Raw genomic sequence first — 14,189 nt, 5'->3', positions numbered from 1 at the left:
CAAAAAAAAAAAAAAAAAAAAAAGAATTGACAGAGCCAGGCATGGTGGCATGCACCTGTAATCCCAGCTACTCAGGAGGCTGAGGCGAGAGGATCACTTGCGCCCAGGATTTGCAGGCCAGCCTGGGCAACTTAGTAAGACCCTGTCTCTTTAAAACAACAACAAAAAAAAGGTGACAAAGGTGCTTTCGCTTTAATGACTCGTCAACATATCTAATAGTTTCACTTTCATCATGGAGTTAACAGCTGTCACATCAATGACTTTGAAACCAGTGGTTGGAAGGATGCCCCTCCTCTCCTGCCCTCCTCTTTCTGCGTTTCTGTTCCAAGAAGTCTTCCGCAGCCTGCCTGTCTTCCAGCAGAATTAATACATTGCTACGTTCTGTTTTCATTTCCCATAAATTACTTATGGGATAACTTAGGACTCTAACTGAAAGTGACAGAAGTCCACTCAAATTGGTTTTATTGGCTCATATAACTGAGAAGTCTTTTTTTTTTTTTTTTTTTTTTGAGATACAGTCTCACTCTGTTTCCCAAGCTGGAGTGCAGTGGCACAATCATAGCTCACAGCATTCTGGACCTCTGGGCTCAAGCAATCCTCCTGCCTCAGCCTCACAAGTAGCTGAAAGTACAGGCACGTGCCACCACGCCTGGCTAATGTTAAATTTTTTTGGAGAGTTGGGATCTCACTATGTTGCCTACATCAGTCTTGAACTCCTGGGCTCAAGTGATCCTCAAGTGATTCCCAGCCCCGCAGAATGTTGGGATTACAGGCATGAGCCGCTGTGCCTGGCCATAACTGACCAAGTCTTAAGGATACTTCTAGTTTTAGGATCTAGGCTGTCAAAGTCATGAGAAATCAGTCCATCAGTATTAGTTCTCAAATGTTGTATAACAAATCACCCTAACTTGTGGCTTAAAGCAACAACATTTAATGATGATTTATCACAGTTTCTGATGGTTGGTTTTGCCTTGAGGTCTTTCCCAAGATTGCAAGCCAAATATCAGTCAGGGCTGCAGTATCCACTTCCAAGGCAGCTCATTCATGTGGCTGTCAAATTGGCACTGGCAGTCAGCAGGGCGCTTTACCTTCTCCCTACATGGGCTTCTCTGCAGGGCTGCATGCGTGTCCTTAGAGTGTAGTGGCTGGCTTCCTTCAGAGTGAGCAATCCAAGAGACTGAGGCAGAAACTGCAATGTCTTTTATGACCTGGGTTTGGAAGTCCAACACCCTCACTTCTGCCATATTCTTTTTTTTTTTTTTTTTTTGGTAGACAGTCTCTGTCGCCCAGGCTGGAGTGCAATGGTGCAATCTCTGCTCACTACAACTTCCGCCTCCTGGGTTCAAGTGATTCTCCTGCCTCAGCCTCCCGGGTAGCTGGGATTACAGGCACGTGCCGCTACGCCCAGCTAATTCTTGTATTTTTCAGAGACGGGGTTTGGCCAACATGTTGGCCAGGCCAGTCTTGAACTCCTGACCTCAAGTGATCCGCCTGCCTTGGCATCCCAAAGTGCTGGGATTACAGGCGTGAGCCACTGCACCCAGCCACTTCTGTCATATTCTAAAGGACACACTGAACAGCCCTAACTCAATGTGGGAGGACACTATACAAAGGCATGAATCCTAGGTGGTGAAGATCAATGGGGACTGTCTTTGAGGCCGTCTGCCACAGCATCCCTCCATCTTTTCTGCCCTGTTTGCTCTGCTTTTCCTATGTGTAGGCTTCATTCTCAAACAGGCCCTCCCTAGACAGTGACAAAGGTGATCATCAACGTGTTCAGACCCACATGCTCTGTGCTTAGTAACCCCAGTGCAACTTTTTTGCTTTCCCAAAAGTTCTGGCAAAAGTCCTAAACTAGCACTTTAATTGGCCTAAGTTGTGTATATGCTTATCTCTGAACCAATCACTGTGGAGTAGAGATGTCATGCTCTGATTGGCCAGACCTAGGTCCATGCCATGCCCTGAATGGCCAGACCTAGGCCACACCCATAGCCCTAGTTCTGAGGGTAGAGCTGGCAGCACTAGAGCCCATGGAAGAAGTAAGAGAGGAGTCATTGTTAAAGGAAAAATCAAAGTGTCATTACCGAACCAGGACAGATACTGGGCAGCACATGTGCACCCCATCTTCTCTTGTGTTCCAGCTGCACATCTTAGTGCCCCTTGGTTTAGCACTTTTCTCATGAAATCATTTGCTTTCTTGCCTCACTTCCTGTGGTTGGTAGAATGCTAATATGGCCCCAAGATCTCTACCCCTGATGCTTGCACACTTCCCAGTTATTCTGTTAAACACGAATGTAGATGCTTCTGTGAAAGAATTTTGCATATGTAATTAAAGTCCCAAATTGACCTTAAAATAAGGAGAATGGCAGGGCTAGGTGCGGTGGCTCACGCCTGTAATCCCAGCGCTTTGGGAGGCTAACGCGGGCGGACCACGAGGGCAGGAGATCGAGACCATCCTGGCTAACACAGTGAAACTCTGTCTCTACTAAAAATACAAAAAATTAGCCCGGCGTGGTCGTGGACACTTGTATTCCCAGCTACTCGGGAGGCTGAGGCAGGAGAATGGCGTGAACCCTGGAGGCGGAGCTTGCAGTGAGCTGAGATCGTGCCACGCACTCCAGCCTGGGGGACAGAGCCAGACTGTGTCTAAAAAAAAAAAAAAAAAAAAAAAAAAAGACAATGACTTTGGTGGGCCTGACCTAATCAAGTGAGTCTTTTTGGTTTGTTTTTGTTTCTGTTTTTTTTTTGAGACGGAGTCTCACTCTGTTGCCCAGGCTGGAGTGCAGTGGCATGACCTAGGCTCACTGCAAGCTCCACCTCCTGGGCTCACATCATTCTCCTGCCTCAGCCTCCCGAGTAGCTGGGACTACAGGCGCCCGCCACCACGCCAGGCTAATTTTTTGTATTTTTAGTAGAGACGGGGTTTTGCCATGTTAGCCAGGATGGTCTCGATCTCCTGACCTTGTGATCCGCCCACCTCGGCCTCCCAAAGTGTTAGGATTACAGGCGTGAGCCACCGGGCCCCGCCATGTGTCTCCTTTTAAGAACTCACCTGGGCCGGGCACGATGGCTCAGGCCTGTAATCCCAGCACTTTGGGAGGCCAAGGTGGGCAAATAACGGTCAGGAGATCCAGACCATCCTGGCTAACACGGTGAAACTCCATCTCTGCTAAAAATACAAAAAATTAGCTGGGCGTGGTGGCATGTGCCTGTAGTCCCAGCTACCCGAGAGACTGAGGCAGAAGAATGGCGTGAACCCGGGAGGCAGAGCTTGCAGTAAGCTGAGATGGCGCCACTGCACTCTAGCCTGGGCGACAGAGTGAAACTCCATCTCAAAAAAAAAAAAAAAAAAGGAGACACATGACCAGAAATACAGGCCTCAGGGAGCCGAGGATAGCCCCTGGCTGACAGCCTGCAAGGAAGTAGGGACCCCATTCCTGCAACCATAAGGAACTGAATTCTGCAGACAACCTGAATGAGCTTGGAAGTGAATCTTCCCCGCATGGGATTTTTAAACTACGGAGTTGTGAATTAGTAAGTGGGTACTGGCCGGGCACAGTGGCTCACGCCTGTAATCCTAGCACTTTGGGAGGTCGAGGAGAGTGGATCACCTGAGGACAGGAGTTCGAGACCAGCCTGGACAACATGATGAAACCCTGTGTCTACTAAAAATACAAAATGAGCTGGGCATGGTGGTGGTTGCCCGTAATCCCAGCTACTTGGGAGGCTGAGGCAGGAGAATCGCTTGAACCCGGGAGGCAGAGGCTGCAGTGAGCCAAGATCGTGCCATTTCACTCCAGCTGAGCAACAAGAGTGAAACTCTGTCTCAAAAAAAGAAAATTAAAAAAAAAATTGAAAATGGGCATTGTTGTAAGCTGCTGAGTTTATGGCAATTTGTTACATGACAATAGAAAACGAACACACTTCGCAGTGGACTCCAAGATGCCCGTGAAAGAGAGCTTCTCTTTGATCTCCTTAACCTCCTCATCTCCACAGGACCCAGAGCACAAGAACGTCCCTTCTCCTGCTTCTAGTCCCACCGTCTAGAAAAGAGAGGAGGAGCCCAGCTCTTCATCATTCCACCCCCACCCACTAACTCCCAACTTCCTGGCCCTCAGCGGGTGACCAAGGAAGTCAGTCCACTTGGCTTTCCATAAACAGCCTGTGCCCCACCAGGCTCAGGGGGGCAGCTTGACCAATCCCTATTTCCAAGACCTTTGGCCAACCCTATTGATCTGGACTCCTGGGCAGACAGTTGGACCAACGGACAGACGCCATGAGGGCTCTGCTGCTCCTGGGGTTCCTGCTGGTGAGCCTGGAGTCAACACTTTCGGTGAGTGCTGTGGGAACCAGGATTGTCCCAGGATGGTCCTGGGGTGGGGGCGGTCGCTATCACAGCCATGGTCTCTGCTCATGACCTGTGGGTTCAGGTGACTAGGAGGCCTATGTGGAAAGGTGAGGCCAGCCCCGAAGGCCCAGGCAGAGGAGACAGACAACCAGACTGGGGATACAAGGGCACAGCCTACATTTCTGGGGGAGATGGGCCTTAAGAAGACAATGGGAGGAGGTAGAAAGGGTTTGGGTCTTGGGAGGAAATCTCTGCATTTCTGGGCTGTGAGAGGAAGCTGCAGACTAGCAACAGATCGGTGGCAGGCTATGACTTCTAGGCAGTTCCCTGCCTTCTCTCCCTTGTAGATTCCACCTTGGAAAGCGCCCAAGGAGCATAAGTACAAAGCTGAAGAGCACACAGTCGGTAAGTGGCTCCTCCTCCTGAGAACCCTTGGGTGGGGATGTGTATGGTGCGGCATGTGCAGTCTCAAGACAATCTAGTCTTGTGCCTACTTGGTGCTAGGTCTTATGCCCATGGGCACCAGAGTGATCGTGAGCTGTGTGATCCTTGAGGGCAGGGCATAACTGTGTCTAAGTGCCCACGAGCCTGGCTCAGAGCAGGTGCTTGAGATATGTGCTGCTGGTGCCATCACACCTGGGATCCTGCCAGCCTTCCTCAGTTTCCCCAGCTTTTCCCCTTCTTTTCCTTTCACCAGTATGTCTCGTGGGCATGAATCATGCCACACAGAGGCCAGGACCTTCAATGGGCAAGGAAGGATCAAGAGCTGGTCTCTGGCATTCGAATGCCTCTGAATCCCAGCTTTATCACTTATGAGCTGGGTGACTCTGGGTGAGAATCAAATCTGAGTTCTCTAAGCTTCAATTTCCCCTTCTGCGAAACCAGGTTGATAATAGTAAACCTCTTAGGGTTGTTGAGAAGGAAAACCCATGTGAGGCATTCAGCCCATCACCTGAATGGAATGGTGCATGGAAATGCTTTAAAAATATTAGCTTTTATTGGCCGGGCGCGGTGGCTCAAGCCTGTAATCCCAGCACTTTGGGAGGCTGAGGCGGGTGGATCACGAGGTCAGGAGATCGAGACCATCCTGGCTAACATTGTGAAACCCCGTCTCTACTAAAAATACAAAAAACTAGCCCGGCATGGTGGCGGGCGCCTGTAGTCCCAGCTACTCGGAGGCTGAGGCGGGAGAATGGCGTGAACCCAGGAGGCGGAGCTTGCAGTGAGCCGAGATCGCGCCACTGCACTCCAGCCTGGGCGACACAGCGAGACTCCGTCTCAAAAAAAAAAAAAATTAGCTTTTATTATTAAACTACCTTTTAGATGAGGGGTACCTGCCATTTCCCCCTTCCTCAAGCCCTGCCATAGCTCCTTATTGCTTTCATTCTTCCAGACACTAAATTACCTAGAGGTCAGGCATGGTGGCTCATGCCTGTAATCCCAACACTTTGGGAGGCCAAGGCGGGTGGATCACGAGGTCAGGAGTTCGAGACTGGTCTGGCCAACATGGTGAAACGCTGTCTCTACTAAAAGTACAAAAATTAGCCAGGCATGGTGGCATGTGCCTGTAGTCCCAGCTACTTGGGAGGCTGAGGCAGGAGAATTGCTTGAACCCAGGAGGATGAAGGTTGCAGTGAATGAAGATCACACCGTTGCACTCCAGCTTGGGCAAACAGAGCAAGAGTCTGTCAAAGTGCTGGGCAACAGAGCAAGACACTGTCTCAAAAAAAAAGAAAATTTACCTAGAGCATGCCACATAGCAGGGCCTGTGAACCAGACAGACCCTAACCTGGTGGGCCTGACTTGGTGGGGTTGAGTCCTTAAGCATGGCATTGAGGCCCAGCTCATTCCAACCCTGGACTCCCTCAGCCTCCTCTCTTCACCCCACACCCAAAAGTTTCTCCTCCCTCTTGCCTTACCCAACCTTGGTGCCCTATGCTTGCCTAATGCCCTGCCTAGTGTCCCCCTCCTCTCTGTCCGTCCATCCCATTTGCATCTTTTTTTTTTTTTTTTTTTTTGGGATGGAGTCTCGCTCTGTCCCCTAGGCTGGAGTGTAATGGCGCCATCTTGGCCCATTGCAATCTCCACCTTCTGGGTTCAAGCAGTTTTCTGCCTCAGCCTCCCGAGTAGCTGGGATTACAGGAATGCACCTTCATGCTCAGCTAATTTTTGTATTTTTTAGTGGAGATGAGGTTTCACCATGTCGGCCAGGCTGGTCTCAAACTCCTGCCCTCAGGTGATCCACCCACCTCAGCCTCCCAAAGTGCCGGGATTACAGGCATGAGCCACCGCGCCCAGCCGCCATTTGCATCTTATAGGTTCATCTCAGATCCATTTCCATTTACTGTCCTGGTTCTGGTTTGGTACTTGGCAAGTGCACTTTGCCTTTAACAAAATAGTGGCAGAAGCTTATTAAGCAGGTACTATGTGCCAGACACTGCTCAGCATTTCACGGCATTATCTCATGAAGCCTCACGACAATTCCTCTGAAGAAGACACAGGCAATTCTCATTATTCGCGGTGATTATGTTCTGTAAAATCACAGTGAACATTGAACTGGCAAACAGTATTAGGTTCCTGTGAGCTTCTGGTCACAACATTTTCATCAACCAACAGTATATAATCTCGTTTTATGTGTGATTCTGTTTAAAGACGTTTTATTTAATATATGTGTTGCTGATTCATCAATGCTAAGCTGATGGCACTATAGCTCACACCTGAATGAAGTGTATCTAACACACGCTTTCTCCCTAAGGTAGCCTTCTTGTGCTTAGGAACTATACAACTCTTTTTTTTTTTTTTTTTTTTTTTTTGAGATGGAGTCTCGCTCTGTCGCCCGGGTTGGAGTGCAGTGGCCGGATCTCAGCTCACTGCAAGCTCCGCCTCCCGGGTTTACGCCGTTCTCCTGCCTCAGCCTCCCGAGTAGCTGGGACTACAGGCGCCCGCCACCTCTCCCGGCTAGTTTTTTGTATTTTTTTAGTAGAGACGGGGTTTCACCGTATTAGCCAGGATGGTCTTGATCTCCTGACCTCGTGATCCGCCCGTCTCGGCCTCCCAGAGTGCTGGGATTACAGGCTTGAGCCACCGCGCCCGGCCTTTTTTTTTTTTTTTTTTTTTTTTTTTTTTTTTTTTTGAGGCGGAGTCTTGCTCTGTCGCCCAGGCTGGAGTGCAGTGGCCGGATCTCCGCTCACTGCAAGCTCCACCTCCCAGGTTTACGCCATTCTCCTGCCTCAGCCTCCGGAGTAGCTGGGACTACAGGCGCCCGCCACCTCGCCCGGCTAGTTTTTTGTATTTCTTACTAGAGACGGGGTTTCACCGGATTAGCGAGGATGGTCTCGATCTCCTGACCTCGTGATCCGCCCGTCTCGGCCTCCCAAAGTGCTGGGATTACAGGCTTGAGCCACCGCGCCCGGCCTTTTTTTTTTTTTTTGAGACGGAGTCTGGCTCTGTCACCCAGGCTGGAGTGCAGTGGCCGGATCTCAGCTCACTGCAAGCTCCGCCTCCCGGGTTTACGCCATTCTCCTGCCTCAGCCTCCCGAGTAGCTGGGACTACAGGCGCCCGCCACGTCGCCCGGCTAGTTTTTAGTAGAGACGGGGTTTCACCGTGTTACCCAGGATGGTCTTGATCTCCTGACCTCGTGATCCGCCCGTCTCGGCCTCCCAAAATGCTGGGATTACAGGCTTGAGCCACCGCGCCCGGCCACGGAACTATACAACTCTTGAGCAGGAGGCTCAGGGGCCATTTCCAAAAGCAAAATCCCCAGCAAAAGCACAAAGTGTGAAAAACGTTGCGCTAAGTAGATTGAAAAGGACACTCGTTCAATACGACAGCTGAAACAAAAGCAGCAGTGTGACGCCTTGTTGAACCTTAACTGGGAGTGTGCAAATTTTTTACTGCTCTGTGCATGTCCGCAAATGGCCACGAAAGCATTTCAAGTATTGACTTGGGAGTTACAAATAAAATTTAGCAAGTAGGCATGTTCTCAAATATAGAATCAGAAAATAATGAGGATCAACTGTAGTATTATTACTGCCATTTTTCAGATAAGGAAACCAAGGCTCAGAGTGGTTAACACTGACTTCAACGTTCAACAAGTATTATTAAGTGCCTGCTTTGTGACAAGTGCTCTTCCTGGCCTTGGGACTGCAGACTTACCCAAGGTCACACAGCTAGCAGGTGGTGGAGTCAGTCTACTCCAGCTGTCTGAGTCCTAAACCCAACTTTTTTTTTTTTTTTGAGACGGAGTCTCTCTCTGTCACCCAGGCTGGAGTGCAGTGGCGTGATCTCAGCTCACTGCAAGCTCCGCCTCCTGGGTTCACGCCATTCTCTTGCCTCAGCCTCCCAAGTAGCTAGGACTACAGGCACCCACCACCATGCCTGGCTAATTTTTTTGTATTTTTAGTAGAGACGGGGTTTCACCGTGTTAGCCGGGATGGTCTCAATCTCCTGACCTCGTGATCCGCCTGCCGCGGCCTCCCAAAGTGCTGGGATTACAGGCTTGAGCCACCGCGCCCGGCTCTGAACCCAACTTTTAAAGCAGAAAGTGTTTTCAATGCACAGCGGCCTTTTTGAGGGTCTGTCCTTTCCCAACCAGACCCTGAGGGGCAGTGCCTGCACAGTTGAGTACAGGGGAAGTCCTCAGGGAATGTGTTGTCCCTGCAGTTCTCACTGTCACCGGGGAGCCCTGCCACTTCCCCTTCCAGTACCACCGGCGGCTGTACCACAAATGTACCCACAAGGGCCGGCCAGGCCCTCAGACCTGGTAAGACTACGCAGAGGAGTTGGAGCAGGGGCCTGGGAGACATGGGCCCTGGCTGTCCTTCTGTCTAAGGAACTCTGCTCAGAGAGAGGGGGCTGTGATAGGGGAGGGTGGGCCAGGCCCCTGGGCAGAGCAGGGAAGTCTTGTCTCTTTCTACAGGTGTGCTACCACCCCTAACTTTGATGAGGACCAGCGCTGGGGATACTGTGTGGAGCCCAAGAAAGTGAAAGGTGCTACACACAGCCTCTGGGGTGGCCCGGGGCTCTCTCCTCCCGCCTCATTACTCTCCTGGTATCACCAGACCCCACACACCTGGGATTCTGGGCCCAGCCCCTTCTCTCCCTCCACAATACCCTTTGGAAGTCCAGAGGGAGAGTTCTGGGAAGGAGTGGTCCCATTTTGCAGGTGGGTAAACTAAGCCTTGGAAACTTGGAGTATCAAGGTCACAAGGCAAGTAGGTTCAAGTAGGGCGTTGGCCCCCAACTGTCTGACTCAGCTCCCTGCTCTTCCTCCCACCGTGTCCATCTCTCAGACCACTGCAGTAAACACAGCCCCTGCCAGAAAGGGGGGACCTGTGTGAACACGCTGAGTGGCACCCACTGTCTCTGTCCACAACACCTCACTGGGAACCACTGCCAGAGAGGTGAGGAGACGCTGAGGACCCGGGCGGGGGTGCTGGGGGACAGGGGCAACCCTGGGCCTGCAGAAGAGGTCGCTGGATACCAGGAGACTTGGCATGGTCCTAGACTCTCCTGAAACCACTGTCCCTCTTTGTCCTCAGAGAAGTGCTTTGAGCCTCAGCTTCTCCGGTTTTTCCACGAGAATGAGATATGGTATAGATCTGAGCAAGCAGCTGTGGCCAGATGCCAGTGCAAGGGTCCTGATGCCCACTGCCAGCGGCTGGCCAGCCAGGGTGAGCAGATGGTTGGGAACGGGCCAGGGAGGAGCGTCAGGAAGACAGGCTGGCAGGAGGCCGGGTGGCGTGCCTGGAAGGAGAGCTCTCTGGGGGGCTCTTTAGGCCCAGGGGTGGCTCACTGCGTTCCCTCCCCAAGCCTGCCGCACCAACCCGTGCCTCCATGGGGGTCGCTGCCTAGAGGTGGAGGGCCACCGCCTGTGCCACTGCCCCGTGGGCTACACCGGACCCTTCTGCGACTTGGGTGAGTGAGGGTCTGGAGGAAGCAGAAGGCCAGCCCCCAGGTGGGACGGGCTTGCCAGGGAGGAGGAGGGAGAGTGCAGAAAGCGGATGAGAGGGCGGCAGGAGAGCCCAGCCCTGGCTGCCCAGGGAGCCCCCTCTCTCCCCAGACACCAAGGCGAGCTGCTATGATGGCCGCGGGCTCAGCTACCGCGGCCTGGCCAGGACCACGCTCTCGGGTGCGCCCTGTCAGCCGTGGACCTCGGAGGCCACCTACTGGAACGTGACGGCCGAGCAAGCGCGGAACTGGGGACTGGGCGGCCACGCCTTCTGCCGGTGCGCCGCGTGGGGCTGGGTGACCCCTCCGCCCGAGGGCCCCGGGCTCCCGGCGCTCTAACGGCGCCCCCTCGTGTGGCTACAGGAACCCGGACAACGACATCCGCCCGTGGTGCTTCGTGCTGATCGGCGACAGGCTAAGCTGGGAGTACTGCGACGTGGCACAGTGCCAGGCCCCAACCCAGGCGGCGCCTCCGACGCCGGTGTCCCCTGGGCTTCATGTCCCACTCATGCCCCCGCAGCCGGCACCGCCGAAGCTTCAGCCCACGACCCGGACCCCGCCTCAGTCCCAGACCCCGGGAGGTTAGGAAGCGGGGGGAAGGAGGAGCCGAGAGGGCTCTGGGCGGCGAGCTAGATTCCGGCCGGCGGGCCGCGGGCTCCGCGTCCACAGCCCCGGCTCCTCCACAGCCTTGCCAGTGAAGCGGGAGCAGCCGCCTCGCCTGACCCGGAACGGCTCAGTGAGCTGCGGGCAGCGGCTCCGCAAGAGTCTGTCTTCGATGACCCGCGTCGTTGGCGGGCTGGTGGCGCTACGCGGGGCGCACCCCTACATCGCCGCGCTGTACTGGGGCCACAGTTTCTGCGCCGGCAGCCTCATCGCCCCCTGCTGGGTGCTGACGGCCGCTCACTGCCTGCAGGACCGGCGAGTACCTGCCCGCCCAGCGCCGCCCCAGGGACCGCGGCTCCTCCGTCTCCCAGCGCTGCTTCCACGCTGCACCCGAACCCGTGCCCTACCTTCTCCCGCCCCACCCTTCTTTCCACGCCCCTCTAGAGCTCCCGGGGAGGAATCTGGAACACGAGATGGGGTTCGGGAGCAGGGGGCTTCCCCAGAACGCTTGTGGCCAGGTCTGAGCGTTCTGCCTCTCCCCTACCCGCCCGCAGGCCGGCACCCGAGGATCTGACGGTAGTACTCGGCCAGGAACGCCATAACCACAGCTGTGAACAGTGCCAGACTCTGGCCGTGCGCTCCTACCGCTTGCACGAGGCCTTCTCGCCCGACAGCTACCAGCACGACCTGGGTGCGTGGGGGCGCCCCGCGGGGACGGGAAGAGAGGATGGGCCCCCGGCATCCCCGCCTCACGCTCCTCTCGGCCCGGGTTAGCTCTGTTGCGCCTTCAGGAGGATGCGGACGGCAGCTGCGCGCTCCTGTCGCCTTACGTTCAGCCGGTGTGCCTGCCAAGCGGCGCCGCGCGACCCTCCGAGCCCGCGCTCTGCCAGGTGGCTGGCTGGGGCCACCAGTTCGAGGGTAGGCACAACTGCTAGGGGCAGGGTAGGAGAGGAGGCCTTTGATCACTGGGTTAGGCAGGAGAAGCCCGCGACTGTGTTATCATTCCGGGTGCCTACAGAATGGGTGGCGCTGACCTGATGGGTTGTGAGAATGTGTAGGGCCACCCAGGGCCTGGGATTCACTGCTGGGATCCCCCAAATCTCCTGGGGATACAGGGATAATCGAACTTGCTCTTGGTTTCCTCTGGGCGCCGGGCTTCTAAGTCCAACTATGACGCTGACCCCGCGCTCCGGGCTAGTGTGGGAGCCACGTTCTGCGACTCTGGATGGGTGGTGGGGGTGGGGTTTCTGTTTCCGCCCCGCCCATTCAAATCCTGGCTCTTCCCTGGACCTCAGCTTCCTTGCCTATGAAATTGAATTAATGGCATCTCCTCCCCCTCGGGCTTGCTGCAAGAGAGGAAGGGCATGAGTGGGTTTAGAAGCGCCTGGCGCAGCTTCGTCCATCGTCCGGGCGGCGAGCGTTGTCAGATGGGGTGTGAAGAAGGCGCTCGGTGTTCGCAGGGGCGGAGGAATATTCCAGCTTCCTGCAGGAGGCGCAGGTACCCTTCCTCTCCCTGGAGAGCTGCTCAGCACCGGAGGTGCACGGAGCCTCCATCCTCCCCGGCATGCTCTGCGCAGGGTTCCTCGAGGGCGGCACCGATGCATGCCAGGTGAGCCCTTAGCCCGGTTGGCGCCCTTCCCCGAGGCCGTCAGGCACAAATCCCAGGTCCACAGCACTGAGCTGCGTGTTTCCGACCCAGGGTGATTCCGGAGGCCCGCTGGTGTGTGAGGACCAAGCCGCAGAGCGCCGGCTCACCCTGCAAGGCATCATCAGCTGGGGATCGGGCTGTGGTGACCGCAACAAGCCAGGCGTCTACACCGATGTGGCCTACTACCTGGCCTGGATCCGGGAGCACACCGCTTCCTGATTGCTCAGGGACTCATCTTTCCCTCCTCGGTGATTCCGCAGTGGGAGACTGGCTGGGGCATGGAAGGCAAAATTGTGTCCCATTCCCCCAATGCGGCCAGCTCCGCGCCAGGATGGCGCAGGAACTCAATAAAGTGCTTTGAAAATGCTGAGAAGGAAAGCTCTTTTCTTCATGGGTCCCGCCGGGAGATGCCAAGACAGAAAAGCGATTTACAGCTTCTCCACAGCTCTCAGAGAACAAGGTCTATGAGATCTTAACGTGCAAAATCTAGATGCCGGTCCAGCTAATGTTTACTGAGCCTAGGATACTGTGTACCAAGCCCTGTGCAAGGAGAACCTGCATGTTATTCCTTATGAGAAACTCACTAACATTTTGTTTACAGAGCAATAGTTCTCAGACCATACACTAAGATCACTTGGGGAGTTTTTGAGCCAATCTATGCCCAAGTTCCACCTCAGACCAATTAAATCACTATGTCTAGGGATGGGGCATGGGTAGTGGTATATTTTCAAAACTCCCCAGATAATTCCATGTGCAGCCAAAGTTGAGAATCATGGTTAGAAACACTTAGCATTGGCCGGGCGCGGTGGCTCACGCCTGTAATCCTAGCACTTTGAGAGGCAAAGGCAGGTGGATTGCTCAGGAGTTCGAGACCAGCCTGGGCAACATGATGAAACCTCATCTCTACTAAAATACAAAAAATTAGCTGGCACAGTGGCGTGCGCCTGTAGTCCCAGCTACTCAGGAGGTTGAGGCAGGAGAATCACTTGAAACGGTGGGAGAGGGAGGGGGAGGGGGAGGGGGAGGGGGAGGGGGAGGGGGGGAGGAGGGGGAGGAGGGAGGGGGGAGGGGAGGAGGGGGGAGGGGGAGGGGGGAGGGGGGAGGGGGAGGGGGAGGGAGAGTTAGCATTGACTGTGGCGTGGACCCTAAGGGATGGGTGACATATCATTGTCCCCACCCCAACACGCACTAGGGTAGTGGGTCTCAGAGTCCCTTGGCTAGCAGTACCATCACCAGGGAACTTGTTACACATAGTAAATTATCGGGCTATACTTTACACTGCTAAACAGAAAGTCTGGGGTGGGGCCCAGCAATCTGTTTAACAGTCTTGCAGGGGATTCTGATGTTCTCTCATGCTTGAGAACCACAATCTGGGGGTTGAATGGTTACAGGTGGAGGTCTGGCTGTCCAGACACAGCATCCTTTTGTTCACAAAACCAGCTTTTTAAAATTAAAAAAAGATTGGCCAGATGCGGTGGTTCACGCCTGTAATCTCATCACTTTGAGAGGCTGAAGCGGGAGGATTGTTTGAGCTCAAAAGTTCCTGATCCGCCTGGGCAATATAGTGAGACCTCATCTCAAAAAAAATTTTTTTTTTTTTTTTTTTGAGACGGAGTCTTGCTCTGTAGCCCGGGCTGGAG

At 54.1% G+C, this 14,189-nt stretch overlaps 1 protein-coding gene across 1 annotated transcript; it reads left to right on the top strand.

The window, feature by feature from the left end:
• The first annotated feature begins 4,253 nt into the window (after nt 1-4,253).
• F12 (coagulation factor XII) lies at nt 4,254-12,919 on the top strand. The gene is made up of 14 exons (XM_015452310.4): nt 4,254-4,333; nt 4,696-4,753; nt 9,012-9,111; nt 9,268-9,338; nt 9,641-9,751; nt 9,890-10,021; nt 10,161-10,265; nt 10,411-10,576; nt 10,662-10,879; nt 10,985-11,216; nt 11,456-11,592; nt 11,676-11,819; nt 12,362-12,510; nt 12,601-12,919. The coding sequence occupies exons 1-14, from the start codon at nt 4,277-4,279 to the stop codon at nt 12,766-12,768; spliced, it is 1,848 nt and encodes a 615-aa protein (XP_015307796.3). The 5' UTR covers nt 4,254-4,276; the 3' UTR covers nt 12,769-12,919.
• Nucleotides 12,920-14,189: the final 1,270 nt, after the last annotated feature.

The sequence above is a fragment of the Macaca fascicularis genome, chromosome 6 (genome assembly GCF_037993035.2).
Source record: "Macaca fascicularis isolate 582-1 chromosome 6, T2T-MFA8v1.1".
Lineage (NCBI taxonomy): Eukaryota > Metazoa > Chordata > Mammalia > Primates > Cercopithecidae > Macaca > Macaca fascicularis.
The sequence above is the reverse complement of the archived record's forward strand: the minus strand, read 5'-3'. Positions and strand labels throughout refer to the sequence as shown.